The sequence below is a fragment of the Taudactylus pleione genome, unplaced genomic scaffold (assembly GCF_031769625.1).
Source record: "Taudactylus pleione unplaced genomic scaffold, aTauple2 ptg000140l, whole genome shotgun sequence".
Taxonomy (NCBI): domain Eukaryota; kingdom Metazoa; phylum Chordata; class Amphibia; order Anura; family Myobatrachidae; genus Taudactylus; species Taudactylus pleione.
In genome coordinates, this window is record NW_028284542.1 from 2401492 (window position 1) to 2424122 (window position 22631).

The following is a 22631-nucleotide window of genomic DNA, read 5'->3' on the forward strand; positions in this document are numbered from 1 at the left end:
AACATGTGTCCAACTCACCCTCTAGCACCAATGTCTACAGACAGATACTTACACACATTAGTGCCCCATTTACTGCACTCATTCTAGACAGCCGCTGAGCAGGACCATTCAGGTGTGGTATGAAACGGCGTCATTCAGAATGTCGGCACCAGAATTTTGACAGGTTCTGAATGTCGTCATAGAATTTAGGTTAACAACCAATATGTCAACATAGTTAAAATGTCACCATAGTTAAAATGTCGACATCAACATACATTTTTAAGCTAATTTTATCCTATCCCTAACCCCTAAACCTAACCTCTAAACCTAATCCTATCCCTAACCCCTAAACCTAACCCCTAAACCTAATCCTATCCCTAAGCAAATGCTTGTTAACACTCTGGTGTCGTTAATTGTCAATATAATGAACATGCACATTTTTTTTTACCATGTCGATGCTTTTGAATATCGACATATTGGTTGTTGAACTAAAGTCCATGTCGACATTCTACCCGGATCCCGGGCCATTTAGGGCTACTGTCTGTTCTGTATAAATATGAGAATTGTTGGGGCAGTGAGAAAATGGCTTAATTTCAAAAAAGGTCATTTAATTCCAGCATGGTATATCTGTGCTGTCTGCGGTCTTTGCAGACTTTGGGCCTCATTCAGCAAGGAACGCAAGTGCTAAGATGCACGCAGATGCCCGGTTGTTGCAATCTGCGCATGGGTATGCATTGGAGTGCGCGTGCGCAAACTCTTCACTGCGGTAGGGGCTGAGATCGCAGTGACTACGCAGATCCATCGCAGAGGGATTGACAAGAAGTACCCTTTGTGGGTGGTGACGGGGGGGTGGACGGTGAAACGCAGGCATGCCAGTACGTTTGAACGCCGTTACAGGGACGGGCATAATTTACCCACAGCGATGGCATACGCAGCCTGAGCTCTCTGCGTACAGGTGGTTTAGCAATTTCTCGCAGGCTTGCAAAGTATTAAGGATGCGTGTAAGGTAAGGTGGGCATCCTCATGTTGTGCTACGACGGCATAGTGATCACAGAGGATTAGCATACTATCGCAGTGAGGCTGCGTGCGTAATCAAAGTCGCGATCCGTGCTGAATCAGGCCCTTTGTGTATTACTGAACTCACACAGGGACATGAGCAGAAAGCTTAGTACCCAGGACTAATGTGCATGAACGTAGCTGGACTATTAGCAGAACATACCCCTGTCGCTTGCTCTCTATGTTTTTTGACTTATTGCAGCTGCTATGTAGCCTGACAGCGAGCTATGGCAATCGTGTTCTTTGTAACGGGAAGGAAATACTCCAGCACACTTTGCTTTTATATACAGCTCGAACGTTAGCATTAGGTGTGACGCTGCATTCTCCTCGCTTTCTCTATAAAACTTAGGACAAGCTAGTATAGGGATTTCATATCACTGTACTGCATACACACCATGGTATTTGGGAGATTGGGGAATACACAGATAAGAAGGGAAGCAATGAAGGGCTAGACTGTGCTGGACTAATGCAGGTAGGTATCGTATGATACACAGATTCCTGGGTCACGTGTGTATCATCACTGCACATTTATGTATGTCTTCAGCTTTACTATATAAAGCTATTGGTTATGTCAGGAGAAGGAAACGTGACACTCCAGCTGCTGTGGAACTACACATCCCAGACTGCCCTGCCACAGATTTAGCATGCCCTAACAGGGATGTGTAGTTGCACAGCAGTTGGAGTGCCACAGGTTGCCTGCCTATCCCTGCATTATGTGATAATGATTTACATCCTGAGTTCTCATTGCCACGCTCATACTTCATCATCTCCTGTAACAAGTTTATGAGGGTTCCTCCCCCACTCCCGGAAGAGTAGGTCACCCTTCTGCATCCCACTTTCTCTCTCTTAAGAAGTGGATGGGGTCTTGATAATGCAGTTTATGCCATCAGGCCCAGCCCATGCCGCTCACATATGCGACTTGTGTCACAGCCCATTTTAGTGCCGCACCAATCGGAGGCACCTTTCTCCAGGGTGTGCAGCAGGGAAGATGCCTCCTAACCTCCCACAACTCAGGACTGTCCCTCAGAAATCAGGACGGTTGGGAGGTATGCATTTTGTGACATGAGATGCCCCCCGCGCGCGGGCTGACCCTGCTTGTAACTGCAGCTCTGCTAATCCTCATACTGACCAGTCTCCATGTATCTCTCTCTCTCTCCTGTCTTCTCTGCTGTGTTCCTGTCCTGTAGTTTCTCTGTGGCTATCCCAGCAGTGCTTTTGGCCAATCATCTACCCCTCCTGCAAAGGTAAAGCAAAGGTCTCTGTTGTATAAACTGCCCCTGCCCCATCCACGTGTACTGTGTAGCACTAGTGTGTAATACATATATATTGTGTATTTATAAATGTTGTTCCTATTGTTGGTATTTCATCATCTAGGGCTCCCTTAGTTTGGTGTGTTACATATACTGTACAGTATAGAGCCCTTTTGTGTGCTGGTAGTTGATATATTATGGATGGCTGACATGGAAGCACAGATATAATACAGACATAGTGAAGGTTGTTTAGTGTAGAGAAATAGGTTGAATATTTATAAAGCAACATTTGGTGCCAGAAGTGGGGATCCACACAGTGGACCTCATTCAGAGTCGGTCGAAGCGGCCGCACGGTCGTACAGGAAAAGGGGCCGGATATGCAAATGATTCCCTCGCAAGTTGCGTCCATAAGGTCGGATCGTTAGCTGGCCGACCAAGGGGTGGATGCGGTCGGAGCGCTAAAAAAACGCCCACATGTCGTACGCATAGCTAGTCATCTCCGGCTACATAAGGATTAATCGCGAGCATCGACAGCCATCGGAACTGGTCGTAGAGCTAAAGGTTGACCTGACCCTCTCTTAAGCTCTACGATCATTTCAGTGTAAAACCTCCCATGCCACGTGTGCCATGACACTACTTTGCAATTTATGCACTCGCAGAAAACGCCGTTCGCATAATGAGGCACGCCTGCGTTCGGAACTCCACACCCCCGTTTTCAAGCACCTTCCCATGTTACCTCCCACAAACGCCTCAATCTGTCACTCAAACTACCGACCTGGCGGTGCTCAAGGAGAGAGAAATTTCTGATCGTAGCGGCTAGTTTGCGCACGCGCATTGCGACCTGTACACATGTGCAGTAAAGCGAACATCGGTGGCGTACGACCGTGCGGCCGCTTCGACCGACTCTGAATGAGGTCCAGTGTCACTGGAAAGCCATGGCTGGACATGGTGAACAGGCACAGGAACCATTCCAAAGCACCGGGCTAGATGAAGGGAATTACTTCCACTGGTCTTTACAGATCCTGATGCAGAATCCGCAGCCTCCCTACTTATATGCATGGGGGGAAGGGAGTGATGCCTGTATGTCAAATATTAACCTTAATTTGGCAATATGTATAAAATACTGGAAGCCCAGTAATAATCACATTCCACAGCAATACCAGAATACTGAGTTTATGAGATGAGCTGCTTACATACAAAACACATCTACAGCACTAATAAAACAGTAATAATGTCACTGTAACATAGAATCAACCCCATTCCCCTGCCCCACGCTATCTAGTTACTCCCCCACTTTCCTACTAAGCCACTCCCACTTCTACTCACACTGCCAGTTAATCATAAGCCACTCCCTCTTCTGGTTACACTGACTTACTAAGCCACTCCCTCTTCTGGTTACACTGACTTACTAAGCCACTCCCTCTTCTGGTTACACTCACACTTACTAAGTCACTCCCTCTTCTGGTTACACTCACACTTACTAAGTCACTCCCTCTTCTGGTTACACTCACACTTACTAAGCCACTCCCTCTTCTGGTTACACTTACTAAGTCTCTCCCTCTTCTGGTTGCACTCACACTTACTAAGCCACTCCCTCTTCTGGTAACACCCCCACTAGATAGGCCATTGCTTGGTCTAATAAGCTTACAAACTGGATAAACCACACACTCGCCTAGTTATTTTTCCATTTACTGGATAAGCCCAGACTCAGTTGATTACGACTCGGAATCGCCCATAGTTGTCCCTGCTCGGCCACAGGGCATGTGCAGTGCTAACAATCGCAGGATCTGTCCACAAATCGGAGTTCCGTGCACTCCTGAATAGGCCCCTATGTCAGGAATAGAGTAATGCAAAAATGTTGCCATAAAGAAGAGTATTTCTATATGACACACTCACTATTGGCAGAGTGATAGCTACTGTACAGCGTGGGCAGATTTGTTTGCAGTTTCCCCTCTCAGGATTGCTATTATGTATCATCACTCTGACATATAATAACACTATTGTCAGCACCATTGGTGACACCGTTATAACTGCTGGTTATAAAAGGATGCAACGTGAATTATTTGCATCTGTTTATGAAATGATAACTGTCTATTTAGTGGCCAACTCCTTAGTAATATATGCCCCCCCATTCCTTATCCCACATACAGCACATAGGGATGTTCCTCTCCAAAGCGACCCCGTATTGTGTGTCTGTATTGTACGGCATATAGATTGTAACCTCTACTGGGGGCGGGAATAAGTAAATATTGCCTTTAAATCACTGCATAATATATTTGCAGTCCGCCACTGCTGATTGGCTGCCGGTCCACGAGCTCTGATTGCCTCGCGACCGGTGCCGCTGTCTCTCCATGTCTGCCTGCCGGTGTGCCAGTAATGTAATCAGCTGGCAGGCCAGCGCCAAATCAACACCGCTGCCACCCGGGCCCCCCTTGGCGGGTGCTGACTGGAGCAGCCCAGCTTGTGTGCTTGACTGGGTGCAGGGGGAGCGGCGGGCCACAGGAGCAGCTTGGGCACCATAGCAGCCACGCCCCTGCACCACGGTAGTTACGCCACTGATTGCATGCATGTCCGCAAACAGGGTGGTCCTTTTCAGGATCAGTGGAATGGAGTTATAGGCGAGGACAATGTAAAAAAAGGCTGCAGGTGTACTTCAGGGTCCAGTCTTCAACCCGGGCAACACCGGGTATCCCAGCTAGTAATAAATAAAATATTTGAACAGAAGGGCTCTGGTGGTCATAAATGGTACTGCAGCCTCTTTTTGTTTGTTTTTAATGGCGTTCTTTGATAAGAGTGATTCTACACAGGCCCATGTAATCCCCATAGAAATACTGGTTATTTGTGTTCATGATAAATAAGCAACAAGGCTTTTACAGCATCAGGGGCAGATCCATAGCAGCAAACAGCATGCCAAAGCCTAAATGTATCAAACAAATGCCCAGTGCCCACACATGAGTACTTATCCATGAAAGTTTAAACTAGTATTAATCTGGCGGACAGGAGGACCCCGAAATTGCAACAAATATGTGCTAAAATGCTGGTGCAGCTTCTTTTTATGTCAGTAAGATATTAGATATTTACTGATCACTGTGCTTTACTTTGTCAGTAAATTCACATCACACTGCATGTTGTGTGATTGTGGTGTAGTGTCTGCAATTTGTCATTAAACGATCATACAATGTGTGAGAAATCAACAGTACTGAGATAACGGCAGTGCAGAGGTTAATTTGGAATTGTATGCTAGTAGATCAGTGCCACAACCAGTGTTCCCTGTGATGGCGGCAGTGCAGGGGATTACTTCAGTAGTGTAGATTAGCACCTCTGAGCCCCATGCGGTGATCCCCTGTGATAGTGGCAGTGCAGGGGTTACTTCGGTAGTGTAGATTAGCACCTCTGAGCTCCATGCGGGGGTTCCCTGTGATAGCGGCAGTGCAGGGGTTATTTCGGTAGTGTAGATTAGCACCTCTGAGCCCCATGCGGTGATTCCCTGTGATAGCGGCAGTGCAGGGGATTACTTCGGTAGTGTAGATTAGCACCTCTGAGCCCCATGCGGTGATTCCCTGTGATAGCGGCAGTGCAGGGGGTTACTTCGGTAGTGTAGATTAGCACCTCTGAGCCCCATGCGGTGATTCCCTGTGATAGCGGCAGTGCAGGGGTTATTTCGGTTGTGTAGATTAGCACCTCTGAGCCCCATGCGGTGATTCCCTGTGATAGCGGCAGTGCAGGGGTTATTTAGGTAGTGTAGATTAGCACCTCTGAGCCCCATGCGGGGGTTCCCTGTGATAGTGGCAGTGCAGGGGTTACTTCGGTAGTGTAGATTAGCACCTCTGAGCCCCATGCGGGGGTTCCCTGTAATAGCGGCAGTGCAGGGGTTACTTCGGTAGTGTAGATTAGCACCTCTGGGCCTCATGCAGTGATTCCCTGTGATAGCGGCAGTGCAGGGGTTATTTCGGTTGTGTAGATTAGCACCTCTGAGCCCCATGCGGTGATTCCCTGAGATGGCGGCAGTGCAGGGGTTCATTCGGTTGTGTAGATTAGCACCTCTGAGCCCCATGCGGTGATTCCCTGTGATAGCGGCAGTGCAGGGGTTATTTTGGTAGTGTAGATTAGCACCTCTGGGCCCCATGCAGTGATTCCCTGTGATAGCGGCAGTGCAGGGGTTACTTCGGTAGTGTAGATTAGCACCTCTGAGCCCCATGCGGGGGTTCCCTGTAATAGCGGCAGTGCAGGGGTTACTTCGGTAGTGTAGATTAGCACCTCTGGGCCCCATGCAGTGATTCCCTGTGATAGTGGCAGTGCAGCGGTTATTTTGGTAGTGTAGATTAGCACCTCTGAGCCCCATGCGGGGGTTCCCTGTAATAGCGGCAGTGCAGGGGTTACTTCGGTAGTGTAGATTAGCACCTCTGTGCCCCATGCGGCGATTCCCTGTGATAGCGGCAGTGCAGGGGTTATTTAGGTAGTGTAGAAAAGCACCTCTGAGCCCCATGCGGGGGTTCCCTGTGATAGCGGCAGTGCAGGGGTTATTTCGGTAGTGTAGAAAAGCACCTCTGAGCCCCATGCGGGGGTTCCCTGTGATAGCGGCAGTGCAGGGGTTATTTCGGTAGTGTAGATTAGCACCTCTGAGCCCCATGCGGTGATTCCCTGTGATAGCGGCAGTGCAGGGGTTATTTAGGTAGTGTAGATTAGCACCTCTGAGCCCCATGTGGGGGTTCCCTGAGATGGCGGCAGTGCAGGGGGTTACTTCGGTAGTGTAGATTAGCACCTCTGAGCCCCATGCGGTGATTCCCTGTGATAGCGGCAGTGCAGGGGGTTACTTCGGTAGTGTAGATTAGCACCTCTGAGCCCCATGCGGTGATTCCCTGTGATAGCGGCAGTGCAGGGGTTACTTCGGTAGTGTATATTAGCACCTCTGAGCCCCATGCGGTGATTCCCTGTGATAGTGGCAGTGCAGGGGTTACTTCGGTAGTGTAGAATAGCACCTCTGAGCCCCATGTGGCGATTCCCTGGGATGGCGGCAGTGCCGGGGTTATTTCGGTAGTGTAGATTAGCACCTCTGAGCTCCATGCGGGGGTTCCCTGTGATAGCGGCAGTGCAGGGGTTATTTCGGTAGTGTAGAAAAGCACCTCTGAGCCCCATGCGGGGGTTCCCTGTGATAGCGGCAGTGCATGCAGGGGTTATTTCAGTAGTGTAGATTAGCACCTCTGAGCCCCATCCAGCGGTTCCCTGTGATAGCGGCAGTGCAGGGGTTATTTCGGTAGTGTAGATTAGCACCTCTGAGCCCCATGCAGTGATTCCCTGTGATAGCGGCAGTGCAGGGGTTATTTCGGTTGTGTAGATTAGCACCTCTGAGCCCCATGCGGTGATTCCCTGAGATGGCGGCAGTGCAGGGGTTAATTCGGTAGTGTACATTAGCACCTCTGTGCCCCATGCGGCGATTCCCTGTGATAGCGGCAGTGCAGGGGTTATTTAGGTAGTGTAGAAAAGCACCTCTGAGCCCCATGCGGGGGTTCCCTGTGATAGCGGCAGTGCAGGGGTTATTTCGGTAGTGTAGAAAAGCACCTCTGAGCCCCATGCGGGGGTTCCCTGTGATAGCGGCAGTGCAGGGGTTATTTCGGTAGTGTAGATTAGCACCTCTGAGCCCCATGCGGTGATTCCCTGTGATAGCGGCAGTGCAGGGGTTATTTAGGTAGTGTAGATTAGCACCTCTGAGCCCCATGCGGGGGTTCCCTGAGATGGCGGCAGTGCAGGGGGTTACTTCGGTAGTGTAGATTAGCACCTCTGAGCCCCATGCGGTGATTCCCTGTGATAGCGGCAGTGCAGGGGGTTACTTCGGTAGTGTAGATTAGCACCTCTGAGCCCCATGCGGTGATTCCCTGTGATAGCGGCAGTGCAGGGGTTACTTCGGTAGTGTAGATTAGCACCTCTGAGCCCCATGCGGTGATTCCCTGTGATAGCGGCAGTGCAGGGGTTATTTAGGTAGTGTAGATTAGCACCTCTGAGCCCCATGTGGTGATTCCCTGAGATGGTGGCAGTGCAGGGGTTATTTAGGTAGTGTAGATTAGCACCTCTGAGCCCCATGCGGGGGTTCCCTGTGATAGCGGCACTGCAGGGGTTATTTCGGTAGTGTAGATTAGCACCTCTGAGCCCTATGCGGTGATTCCCTGTGATAGCGGCAGTGCATGGGGTTATTTCGGTAGTGTAGATTAGCACCTCTGAGCCTATGCGGTGATTCCCTGTGATAGCGGCAGTGCATGGGGTTATTTCGGTAGTGTAGATTAGCACCTCTGAGCCCCATGGGGTGATTTCCTGTGATAGCGGCAGTGCAGGGGTTACTTCGGTAGTGTAGATTAGCACCTCTGAGCCCCATGCGGTGATTCCCTGTGTTAGCGGCAGTGCAGGGGTTACTTCGGTAGTGTAGATTAGCACCTCTGAGCTCCATGCAGGGGTTCCCTGTGATAGCTGCAGTGCAGGGGTTATTTCGGTAGTGTAGATTAGCACCTCTGAGCCCCATGCGGTGATCCCCTGTGATAGTGGCAGTGCAGGGGTTATTTCGGTAGTGTAGATTAGCACCTCTGAGCCCCATGCGGTGATTCCCTGTGATAGCGGCAGTGCAGGGGTTATTTCGGTAGTGTAGATTAGCACCTCTGAGCCCCATGCGGTGATTCCCTGGGATAGCGGCAGTGCAGGGGTTATTTCGGTAGTGTAGATTAGCACCTCTGAGCCCCATGCAGTGATTCCCTGTGATTGCGGAAGTGCAGGGGTTATTTTGGTAGTGTAGATTAGCACCTCTGGGCCCCATGCAGTGATTCCCTGTGATAGCGGCAGTGCAGGGGTTATTTCGGTAGTGTAGATTAGCACCTCTGAGCCCCATGCGGTGATTCCCTGTGATAGCGGCAGTGCAGGGGTTACTTCGGTAGTGTAGATTAGCACCTCTGAGCCCCATGCGGTGAATCCCTGTGATAGCGGCAGTGCAGGGGTTATTTCGGTAGTGTAGATTAGCGCCTCTGAGCCCCATGCGGCGATTCCCTGTGATAGCGGCAGTGCAGGGGTTACTTCGGTAGTGTAGATTAGCACCTCTGAGCCCCATGCGGCGGTTCCCTGTGATAGTGGCAGTGCAGGGGTTATTTCGGTAGTGTAGATTAGCACCTCTGAGCCCCATGTGGCGATTCCCTGGGATGGCGGTAGTGCCGGGGTTATTTCGGTAGTGTAGATTAGCACCTCTGAGCTCCATGCGGGGGTTCCCTGTGATAGCGGCAGTGCAGGGGTTACTTCGGTAGTGTAGATTAGCACCTCTGAGCCCCATGCGGCGATTCCCTGTGATAGTGGCAGTGCAGGGGTTATTTAGGTAGTGTAGATTAGCACCTCTGAGCCCCATGCGGCGATTCCCTGTGATAGCGGCAGTGCAGGGGTTATTTCGGTAGTGTAGATTAGCACCTCTGAGCCCCATCCAGCGGTTCCCTGTGATAGCGGCAGTGCAGGGGTTATTTCGGTAGTGTAGATTAGCACCTCTGAGCCCCATGCGGCGATTCCCTGTGATAGCGGCAGTGCAGGGGTTACTTCGGTAGTGTAGATTAGCACCTCTGAGCCCCATGCGGTGAATCCCTGTGATAGCGGCAGTGCAGGGGTTATTTCGGTAGTGTAGATTAGCACCTCTGAGCCCCATGCGGTGATTCCCTGTGATAGCGGCAGTGCAGGGGTTACTTCGGTAGTGTAGATTAGCACCTCTGAGCCCCATGTGGCGATTCCCTGGGATGGCGGCAGTGCCGGGGTTATTTCGGTAGTGTAGATTAGCACCTCTGAGCTCCATGCGGGGGTTCCCTGTGATAGCGGCAGTGCAGGGGTTACTTCTGTAGTGTAGATTAGCACCTCTGAGCCCCATGCGGCGATTTCCTGTGATAGTGGCAGTGCAGGGGTTATTTTGGTAGTGTAGATTAGCACCTCTGAGCCCAATGCGGTAATTCCCTGTGATAGTGGCAGTGCAGGGGTTATTTCGGTAGTGTAGATTAGCACCTCTGAGCCCCATGTGGCGATTCCCTGGGATGGCGGCAGTGCAGGGGTTATTTCGGTAGTGTAGATTAGCACCTCTGAGCCCCATGTGGCGATTCCCTGGGATGGCGGCAGTGCAGGGGTTATTTCGGTAGTGTAGATTAGCACCTCTGAGCCCCATGTGGCGATTCCCTGGGATGGCGGCAGTGCAGGGGTTATTTCGGTAGTGTAGATTAGCACCTCTGAGCCCCATGTGGCGATTCCCTGGGATGGCGGCAGTGCAGGGGTTATTTCGGTAGTGTAGATTAGCACCTCTGAGCCCCATGTGGCGATTCCCTGTGATAGCGGCAGTGCAGGGGTTATTTCGGTAGTGTAGATTAGCACCTCTGAGCCCCATGTGGCGGTTCCCTGGGATGGCGGCAGTGCAGGGGTTATTTCGGTAGTGTAGATTAGCACCTCTGAGCACCATGTGGCGATTCCCTGTGATAGCGGCAGTGCAGGGGTTATTTCGGGAGTGTACATTAGCATCTCTGAGCCCCATGTGGCGGTTTCCTGAGATGGCGGCAGTGCAGGGGTTATTTCGGTAGTGTAGATTAGCACCTCTGAGCCCCATGCGGCGGTTCCCTCCCAGTGTCACTGGAGGGGAGGAAGAGGCTCCTTACTCTTATCATCCTCTCATTTCCTGACACAGATCTGTTTGCCTCTAACTCCAATGTCTTTTTTTGTTGTAGGGGGCTGAGACCAGGAAGCGCTCGCCCACCTTGAGCAGTCAGTTCAAGCGTTCCCTGGAGCTGCTGATGAGGACTCTGAGCGTGTGTCAGCCCTTCTTCGTACGCTGCATTAAGCCCAATGAGTACAAGAAGCCTTTGGTAAGTGACTGTGCCCCCTGCCTGGGGGAGAGGACCCTCCTGATCTCCTAATAAGCATCATGATGATGTTTCTATGCAGCCCCATGAATATCTGGTGTAGTTACAAGTGTCTAACTGATATAAAAGGGTTAACCTAGGGACAGGCAACATGTGGTTTGCCAATCGTTGAACTACAGATCCCAGCCTCAGTGTCCACACAGATGGTTTATGCAGTTCTTTGATCAGGGAGGGATTTTAAAGGACAACGACTAATTTATATGCACAGTTTCCAAAAACTTTTATTGCACCATATTTTTGGGGAAACGTTTGGATGTTCGGGTAAGGTCAGGAATGTTCCTGCTACGTGCGGCCACAATTCACCCATATCTACACTTGGGAGCCAGCAGGATAAGAGGATGGAAATGAGGTGGAGGGGCGAACATGTTTATGTGGGGGTCCCCTGTGCCGTGTGGGGTGCATCATGGGAATTATAGCGGGTAATGGTAGACTCTCAGCAGGACGCCGTTTGCAGCTTTTCATGCGCATGTCATATAGGAAATCACATTTCTAGGACTCATTCAACCAATATGATAAAAAAAAAACATTCAGACACGACAATGTAATAATGTAATAATGTAACAATGTAATAATGACTGTCCTGCTTCCTGGCTTCACTCTCATGAATAACTGGAGATTTCAATGAGGCACACTGACACTTGGGGTCCCCTGGACAATGGCACACTGACACTTGGACACTTGGGGTCCCCATGACAATGACACACTGACACTTGGGGCCCCAGAACAATGACACACTGACACTTGGACACTTGGGGTCCCCATGACAATGACACACTGACACTTGGGGCCCCAGGACAATGGCACACTGACACTTGGGGTCCCCAGGACAATGACACACTGACACATTGGGTCCCCAGGACAATGGCACACTGACACTTGGGGTCCCCAGGACAATGGCACACTTGGACACTTGGGGTCCCCAGGACAACGGCACACTGACATATTGGGTCCCCAGGACAATGGCACACTGACACATTGGGGTCCCCAGGACAATGGCACACTGACACTTGGGGTCCCCAGGACAATGGCACACTGACACTTGGGGTCCCCAGGACAATGGCACACTGACACTTGGGGTCCCCAGGACAATGGCACACTGACACATTGGGTCCCCAGGACAATGGCACACTGACACATTGGGGTCCCCAGGACAATGGCAAACTGACACATTGGGTCCCCAGGACAATGGCACACTGACACTTGGGGTCCCCAGGACAATGGCACACTGACACTTGGGGTCCCCAGGACAATGGCACACTGACACTTGGGGTCCCCAGGACAATGGCACACTGACACATTGAGTCGCCAGGACAATGGCACACTGACACTTGGGGTCCCAGAACACTGGCACACTGACACTTGGGGTCCCAGAACATTGGCACACTGACACTTGGGGTCCCAGAACAATGACACGCTGACACTTGGGGTCCCGGAACAATGACACGCTGACACTTGGGGTCCCAGAACTTTGACACTTTGGGTCATCAGAACAATGACACACTGACACCTGGGGTCCCCAGAACAATGACACACTGACACTTGGGGCCCCATAACAATGACACACTGACACTTGGGGCCCCATAACAATGGCACATTGTCACTTGGCGTCCACAGTACAATGGCATTCTGACACTTGGGATCCCAGAACAATGACACACTGACACTTGGGGTCCCAGAACAATGACACACTGACACATTGGGTCCCCAGGACAATGACACACCGACACTTGGGTCCCCAGGACAATGGCACACTGACACTTGCGGTCCCCAGGACAATGGCATACTGACACATTGGGTCCCCAGGACAATGGCACACTGACACTTGGGGTCCCCAGAACAATGACACACTGACACTTGGGGCCCCATAACAATGGCACATTGTCACTTGGCGTCCACAGAACAATGGCATTCTGACACTTGGGATCCCAGAACAATGACACACTGACACTTGGGGTCCCAGCACAATGACACACTGACACTTGGGATCCCAGAACAATGACACACTGACACTTGGGGTCCCAGCACAATGACACACTGACACTTGGGGCCCCATAACAATGGCACACTGACACTTGGGGTCCCATAACAATGACACACTGACACTTGGGGCCCCAGGACAATGACACACTGACACCTGGGGTCCCATAACAATGGCACACTGACACTTGGGAGGCCAGAACAATGACTCACTGACACTTGGGATCCCAGAACAATGACACACTGACATTTGGGGCCCCAGAACAATGACACACTGACACTTGGGGTCCCAGCACAATGACACACTGACACTTGGGATCCCAGAACAATGGCACACTGACACTTGGGGCCCCATAACAATGGCACACTGACACTTGGGGTCCCAGCAAAATGACACACTGACATATGGGGTCCCCAGGACAATGACACACTGACACTTGGGATCCCAGCACAATGACACACTGACACTTGGGGTCCCAGAACAATGACACACTGACACTTGGGATCCCAGCACAATGACACACTGACACTTGGGATCCCAGAACAATGGCACACTGACACTTGGGATCCCAGCAAAATGACACACTGACATTTGGGGCCCCAGCACAATGACACACTGACACTTGGGATCCCAGGACAATGGCACACTTGGACACTTGGGGTCCCCAGGACAACGGCACACTGACATATTGGGTCCCCAGGACAATGGCACACTGACACATTGGGGTCCCCAGGACAATGGCACACTGACACTTGGGGTCCCCAGGACAATGGCACACTGACACTTGGGGTCCCCAGGACAATGGCACACTGACACTTGGGGTCCCCAGGACAATGGCACACTGACACATTGGGTCCCCAGGACAATGGCACACTGACACATTGGGGTCCCCAGGACAATGGCAAACTGACACATTGGGTCCCCAGGACAATGGCACACTGACACTTGGGGTCCCCAGGACAATGGCACACTGACACTTGGGGTCCCCAGGACAATGGCACACTGACACTTGGGGTCCCCAGGACAATGGCACACTGACACATTGAGTCGCCAGGACAATGGCACACTGACACTTGGGGTCCCAGAACACTGGCACACTGACACTTGGGGTCCCAGAACATTGGCACACTGACACTTGGGGTCCCAGAACAATGACACGCTGACACTTGGGGTCCCGGAACAATGACACGCTGACACTTGGGGTCCCAGAACTTTGACACTTTGGGTCATCAGAACAATGACACACTGACACCTGGGGTCCCCAGAACAATGACACACTGACACTTGGGGCCCCATAACAATGACACACTGACACTTGGGGCCCCATAACAATGGCACATTGTCACTTGGCGTCCACAGTACAATGGCATTCTGACACTTGGGATCCCAGAACAATGACACACTGACACTTGGGGTCCCAGAACAATGACACACTGACACATTGGGTCCCCAGGACAATGACACACCGACACTTGGGTCCCCAGGACAATGGCACACTGACACTTGCGGTCCCCAGGACAATGGCATACTGACACATTGGGTCCCCAGGACAATGGCACACTGACACTTGGGGTCCCCAGGACAATGGCACACTGACACTTGGGGTCCCCAGGACAATGGCACACTGACACTTGGGGTCCCCAGGACAATGGCACACTGACACATTGGGTCCCCAGGACAATGGCACACTGACACATTGGGGTCCCCAGGACAATGGCAAACTGACACATTGGGTCCCCAGGACAATGGCACACTGACACTTGGGGTCCCCAGGACAATGGCACACTGACACTTGGGGTCCCCAGGACAATGGCACACTGACACTTGGGGTCCCCAGGACAATGGCACACTGACACATTGAGTCGCCAGGACAATGGCACACTGACACTTGGGGTCCCAGAACACTGGCACACTGACACTTGGGGTCCCAGAACATTGGCACACTGACACTTGGGGTCCCAGAACAATGACACGCTGACACTTGGGGTCCCGGAACAATGACACGCTGACACTTGGGGTCCCAGAACTTTGACACTTTGGGTCATCAGAACAATGACACACTGACACCTGGGGTCCCCAGAACAATGACACACTGACACTTGGGGCCCCATAACAATGACACACTGACACTTGGGGCCCCATAACAATGGCACATTGTCACTTGGCGTCCACAGTACAATGGCATTCTGACACTTGGGATCCCAGAACAATGACACACTGACACTTGGGGTCCCAGAACAATGACACACTGACACATTGGGTCCCCAGGACAATGACACACCGACACTTGGGTCCCCAGGACAATGGCACACTGACACTTGCGGTCCCCAGGACAATGGCATACTGACACATTGGGTCCCCAGGACAATGGCACACTGACACTTGGGGTCCCCAGAACAATGACACACTGACACTTGGGGCCCCATAACAATGGCACATTGTCACTTGGCGTCCACAGAACAATGGCATTCTGACACTTGGGATCCCAGAACAATGACACACTGACACTTGGGGTCCCAGCACAATGACACACTGACACTTGGGATCCCAGAACAATGACACACTGACACTTGGGGTCCCAGCACAATGACACACTGACACTTGGGGCCCCATAACAATGGCACACTGACACTTGGGGTCCCATAACAATGACACACTGACACTTGGGGCCCCAGGACAATGACACACTGACACCTGGGGTCCCATAACAATGGCACACTGACACTTGGGAGGCCAGAACAATGACTCACTGACACTTGGGATCCCAGAACAATGACACACTGACATTTGGGGCCCCAGAACAATGACACACTGACACTTGGGGTCCCAGCACAATGACACACTGACACTTGGGATCCCAGAACAATGGCACACTGACACTTGGGGCCCCATAACAATGGCACACTGACACTTGGGGTCCCAGCAAAATGACACACTGACATATGGGGTCCCCAGGACAATGACACACTGACACTTGGGATCCCAGCACAATGACACACTGACACTTGGGGTCCCAGAACAATGACACACTGACACTTGGGATCCCAGCACAATGACACACTGACACTTGGGATCCCAGAACAATGACACACTGACACTTGGGATCCCAGCACAATGACACACTGACACTTGGGGTCCCAGAACAATGGCACACTGACACTTGGGATCCCAGCAAAATGACACACTGACATTTGGGGCCCCAGCACAATGACACACTGACACTTGGGATCCCAGCACAATGACACACTGACACTTGGGATCCCAGAACAATGGCACACTGACACTTGGGATCCCAGCAAAATGACACACTGACATTTGGGGCCCCAGCACAATGACACACTGACACTTGGGATCCCAGCACAATGACACACTGACACTTGGGGCCCCATAAGTTTGGCTCAGTCTGTAGGGTTCTGCAGTCACGGTACAGTGGAGAAGACTGAGAACAAGTGACGAAAGACTAAAGCATAGAGAACGGCATATCCTGTTATATAGCTACATTATACAATACACTGCACAATAACAGCATGTAACAATAGGGTATAGTGTTTGGTGATTTAGGATGAAAGTGTGCTGATAGCAATAGGAAGCAGTTTGAAGGTCCCCTGGAGGAAAGCACTATCTGATGCTGGATGCTTTATTGTGAGCAGTACAGAACAGGACAGGACGACTGTGACATTGCTGTTCCAACTGGCGGAAGTGTTTATAGTGAAATATTCTTATCGCCATAGAAATGTTCAGATTTACTGGTGGCGCGTCATTAAAAAAAGGAGACATCCTGTTCTGTTGTCCTATGAGGCTCATTTATTTACCACTGTGTGTGTTAGATTTTACAGTATAATAGTTTTTCTTCATTTAACCCCTTGGATGTCTAAATAGAATATGTATGGTGGTCTTTTCTTTTCTATTGCAGTAATGATTATAATTTCTGTATATAGCGTCACCAGCTACACAAAGCTGTAACCAGAATATGTGTCATTCCCAGCAGCCCCTGCCCATTGTGCCTTATATCCTAAATTCCCTCATACACAAGTACACATGCCAGGATTCATTTTACACTGCAGCCAATTAACCTACTGCTGTGTTTTTGTAGTGTGGGGCAAAAACTTGATGAAACCCATGCAAACAGGAAAAGAACATACAAACTCCACACATATAGCACCCTGGTCGGGAATACACATATAATATATACTGTCCATATACCACTTCCAGAAGTGAATATTTGAATGGAGTTGCCATTATCTTCATTAATTCCAACAGATGCGCACCACTTAATATTCACCCAAAATATAACCCACACCCAGTGTATGACGTCTCCTTCTCACCCACTCCTCATCTCCTGTCCTTTGGATCTTTCTTCCCCACACTACCAGTCACTCAGAGGAGCTGATTCTGGATCAGACACAAAGCGGCTGTATTTGCGGGTGGTCGCTGAAGCCTTATTTAGTACCTTATGTTAATGCGAGATTCTGCTCATCTTATGTGAGGATCCGTGCATCTGCGAGCAAAAAGTCGGGTCGCCCATTGATTTTACGCCAACCACTGTATCCATCATCATTTGTATTGCCACGTGCACCAGCCGCAAGCTAAGTGTAAAAGATCTATCAGAAACAGGCATCCCTTCCCTGTACATGTCTCAGGATCTCACAGAACTCAAACTACATGCCCAGTACACACCCAGTACATGCCCACTACACACCCAGTACAAGCCCACTACACACCCAGTACAAGCCCACTACACACCCAGTACATGCCCACTACACACCCAGTACATGCCTACTACACACCCAGTACATGCCTACTACACACCCAGTACATGCCTACTACACACCCAGTACATGCAAACTACACACCCATTACATGCCCACTACACACCCAGTACATGCCCACTACACACCCAGTACATGCCCACTACACACCCAGTACCATGCCTACTACACACCCAGTACATGCCTACTACACACCCAGTACATGCCTACTACACACCCAGTACCATGCCTACTACACACCCAGTACCATGCCTACTACACACCCAGTACATGCCTACTACACACCCAGTACCATGCCTACTACACACCCAGTACATGCCCACTACACACCCATTACATGCCCACTACACACCCAGTACATGCCCACTACAAACCAATTACACACCCAGTACATGCCCACTACACACCCATTACATGCCCACTACACACCCAGTACATGCCCACTACAAACCAATTACACACCCAGTACATGCCCACTACACACCCAGTACATGCCCACTACACACCCAGTACATGCCTACTACACACCCAGTACATGCCTACTACACACCCAGTACATGCCTACTACACACCCAGGGCCTGATTCAGAGCCGGACGCTATTTGCGCTCGCGCCTTCAGAAAAAGGGGCCGGCTATTTAAATTGAGCGCTCACTCTTTGCGGTCTGTTGACGCCTCTATGTTTGAGCGAGCGAACGAAACATGCTATTTTGTAAAGACGCCCCCTGGCCGCTTGCATCCTACGTCATCTCCGCTATTTATTAGATTAATCGAGTACATCGAAAGGCGTCTGAACTGCTCGCAGTGCTTGTGGTTGGATTTTCCTACCGCAATCATGCGAACAGTTCAGGCTAAGAGACAACCAAGTGACGTGGCCGATGACGCTGCTTTGTTAATTATGCACACCCTTAAAACGCCCGTTTTGACCGTTTGGCTCGCCTGCGTTCGGATCTCCCCTCCCCGTTTTCAAGCACCTTCCCCTGTTACCACCCACAAACGCCTCATTCTGTCACTCAAATTAGCAGGCACTCGCTATTTTGAGAGCGCTCGATTTCCGACCGCACTGACTGGTTGGCGGGTTGGCGCATGCGCTTTACGACCCATACGCATGCGCAGATGTGCGAACATCGCTCGGAGCGAATGAGCGGCCGCTTACGAGCGGCTCTGAATCAGGCCCCCAGTACCATGCCTACTACACACCCAGTACATGCCCACTACACACCCAGTACATGCCTACTACACACCCTGTACACGCCCACTACACACCCAGTACATGCCTACTACACACCCAGTACATGCCCATTATACACCCAGTAGATGCCTACTACACACCCAGTACATGCCCACCATACACCCAGTACATGCCCACCATACACCCAGTACATGCCTACTACACACCCAGTACACATCTACTACACACCCAGTACACGCCTACTACACACCCAGTACATGCCCACCACACACCCAGTACGCGCCTACTGCACACCCACTAAGCAGCCAGTACATGCCCACTACACACCCAGTACATGCCCACTACACACCCAGTACATGCCTGCTACACACCCAGGACATGCCTGCTACACACCCAGTACATGCCTACTACACACCCAGTACATGCCTACTACAAACCAATTACACACCCACTACACACCCAGTACACGCCCATTACACACCCAGTACATGCCCACTACACACCCAGTACATGCCCACCACCCACCCAGTACATGCCTACTACATGCCCACTACACACCCAGTACACGCCTACTTCACACCCACTACACACCCAGTACATGCCCACTACACACCCAGTACATGCCCACTACACACCCAGTACATGCCTACTACACGCCCACTACACACCCAGTACACGCCTACTTCACACACACTACACACCCAGTACATGCCTACTACACACACAGTACATGTCCACTACACACCCAGTACATGCCCACTACACACCCAGTACATGCCTGCTACACACCCAGTACATGTCCATTACACACCTACTACACACCCAGTACACGCCCATTACACACCCAATACATAACCACTACACACCCAGTACACGCCTACTACACACCAAGTACATACCCACTACACACCCAGTACACGCCTACTTCACACCCACTACACGCCTGCTACAAACTCAGTAAACGCCTACTACACACCCAGTACATGCCCACTACACAGCCAGTACATACCCACTACATAGCCAGAACATGCCTACTACACACCCAGTACACACCCAGTACATGCCCACTACACACCCAGTACATGCCCACTACAAACCCAGTACATGCCTGCTACACACCCAGTACATGTCCATTACACACCTACTACACACCCAGTACATGCCCACTACACACCCAGTACATGCCCACTACACACCCAGTACATGCCCACTACACACCCAGTACACGCCCACTACACACCCAGTACACGCCTACTTCACACCCACTACACGCCTACTACAAACTCAGTAAACGCCTACTACACACCTAGTACATGCCTACTACACACCCAGTACACGCTTACTACACACCCAGTACACGCCTACGACAAGTCTAAATAGTTCTATGCGATAGCATTGTCACCACCCAGTTCCCTCCCCAAAACACATATTTTAAGTTCTGTCCGATAGGATGGATATATACTGTACGGAGTCATACGTAACTTGGCATCTGCGCTGTATGCAAATACTCGACCTTTGTGTTTGTGAAGAGATCCGTCTGACTTCCTAATAAGTCATCTCTGCCAGCAAGAGGGTAACCTCACCCTGTTATATAACGTCATTCACTCTTTGCAGCTTGTTCCCCGTAAACTTGTCAGGGGATGCTGAGAGTTGTAGTTCTATAAAATCTGGGTGACACGGGTTGCCTTCCTTTGCTGTATAGCGAGCAGAAGCTGGCTATGAATGCAGGAACACCCCTAACATGAAGCCTCTCCTCTCCTTTATATCATGTCACATTAGGTTTTGGCACTGCCACCTAAACCTGGGCCAGCCGCTGCAGCTACTATATATTTAGAAGAAGCACCCTCAGTATTCAGGAGTCCAGATCCTGAGTCAGCGTGCAATGCCGAACGTAGATTACCCATTATGGGAATCTGCCGTGTGCGCAGGACCTGTGATTGCACAGAACTTGTCCTTTTATTCCTCTACCTGACTGACAGGCAGAGGCATTTAAAGGGTGGTCCAGGGGCGGGTATGGCCGGCGTTCACGAAAATGGGGACGCATCGGCTCCGTTTTCCGGGAGTGACAAGGCCAGGGACTGCGTCTACAGACGCAGTTTATTGGCTGCTTAAGCCGACCATCCTGAGTAAGCCTTAGTCGCAGCGCTGGGATCCTAAATGCAGCAGGGGGTGTCATACAGGGGGTGTCATACAGGGGGTGTCATACAGGGGGTGTCATACAGGGGGTGTCATACAGCTGGTGTCATACAGGGGGTGTCATACAGGGGGAGTCATACAGGGGGAGTCATACAGGGAGTCTCATACAGGGGGTGTCATACAGGGAGTGTCATACAGGGAGTGTCATACAGGGGGTGTCATACAGGGGGTGTCATACAGGGTGACGTCATACAGGGTATGTCATACAGGGGGTGTCATACAGCTGGTGTCATACAGGGGGTGTCATACAGGGGGTGTCATACAGGGGGTGTCATTCAGGGGGTGACATACAGGGGGTGTCATACAGGGAGTGACATACAGGGAGTGACATACAGGGGGTGTCATACAGGGGGTGTCATACAGGGGGTGTCATACAGGGAGTGTCATACAGGGAGTGTCATACAGGGGGTGTCATACAGGGAGTGTCATACAGGGGGTGTCATTCAGGGGGTGTCATTCAGGGGGTGTCATACAGGGAGTGTCATACAGGGGGTGTCATACAGGGGGTGTCATGCACCTCCTGCTGTATTTGCATTTTAGCAAATACGGAATTGCAAAGCTGCATGCGTGCAGCTTTGCAATTCCGTCCAAAGCTGAATCACCCCCTGTGTCTGCTCCAATGAAGACACAGCCATATTGATCATAACACATATGCCTTCTGGTGGAAATCTGGGATGTACCACTGCTGCCACTGCTTTACACTTCCTGCGTAAGGACTTATCACAATAACAGCAGATCATCGCAGACACTTTACGTTAATAACATCTCTGTTTTCTCGGTTGACAGCTGTTTGACAGAGAGCTGTGTATCCGCCAGCTGAGGTACTCGGGAATGATGGAGACCATCCGTATCCGCAGGGCAGGATACCCCATACGTTACACCTTTGTGGAGTTTGTGGATCGATATCGAGTCTTAATGCCGGGAGTGAAGCCTGCATACAAACAGGTATCCTATACGCCAGAGGTTCCCAAACTCCGCCATTACAGTCCAGGTTTTAAGAATATCCATGCTTGAGCCATGATGGTTTAATCAAATTGACCGAGATACTAATTAAGTCACCTGTGCTCAAGCATGGGTAGCCTTAACATCTGGACTATAATCATGGAGTTTTGGAACCTCTGCTATATGCTGATAATGATCTGGGGCAGATGTACCATGTGTGGCTCGCAAACAGTTATGGTCGTGGAACTACAAGATTCAGCATGCTGCACCTCGTGGTTCTATAATAGCACAATAGAAAACAGGTGATCTAAGTCTGATCTAAGTAAATTGTAAAGTTCTTCGATAAATCAATGCACCAT

At 50.8% G+C, this 22631-nt stretch overlaps 1 protein-coding gene across 2 annotated transcripts in view; it reads left to right on the top strand.

The window, feature by feature from the left end:
• MYO7A (myosin VIIA) overlaps window positions 1-22631 on the top strand; it is a 203237-nt gene that overhangs the window by 115013 nt on the left and 65593 nt on the right. The window contains exons 15-17 of one of the 2 annotated variants that reach the window (XM_088473794.1): window positions 2223-2279; window positions 11003-11140; window positions 22117-22275. In XM_088473794.1, coding sequence (XP_088329920.1) covers window positions 2223-2279; window positions 11003-11140; window positions 22117-22275 — 354 coding nt within the window. The remainder of the gene's footprint in view (window positions 1-2222; window positions 2280-11002; window positions 11141-22116; window positions 22276-22631) is intronic. The other variant, XM_088473795.1, reaches the window with a different exon arrangement.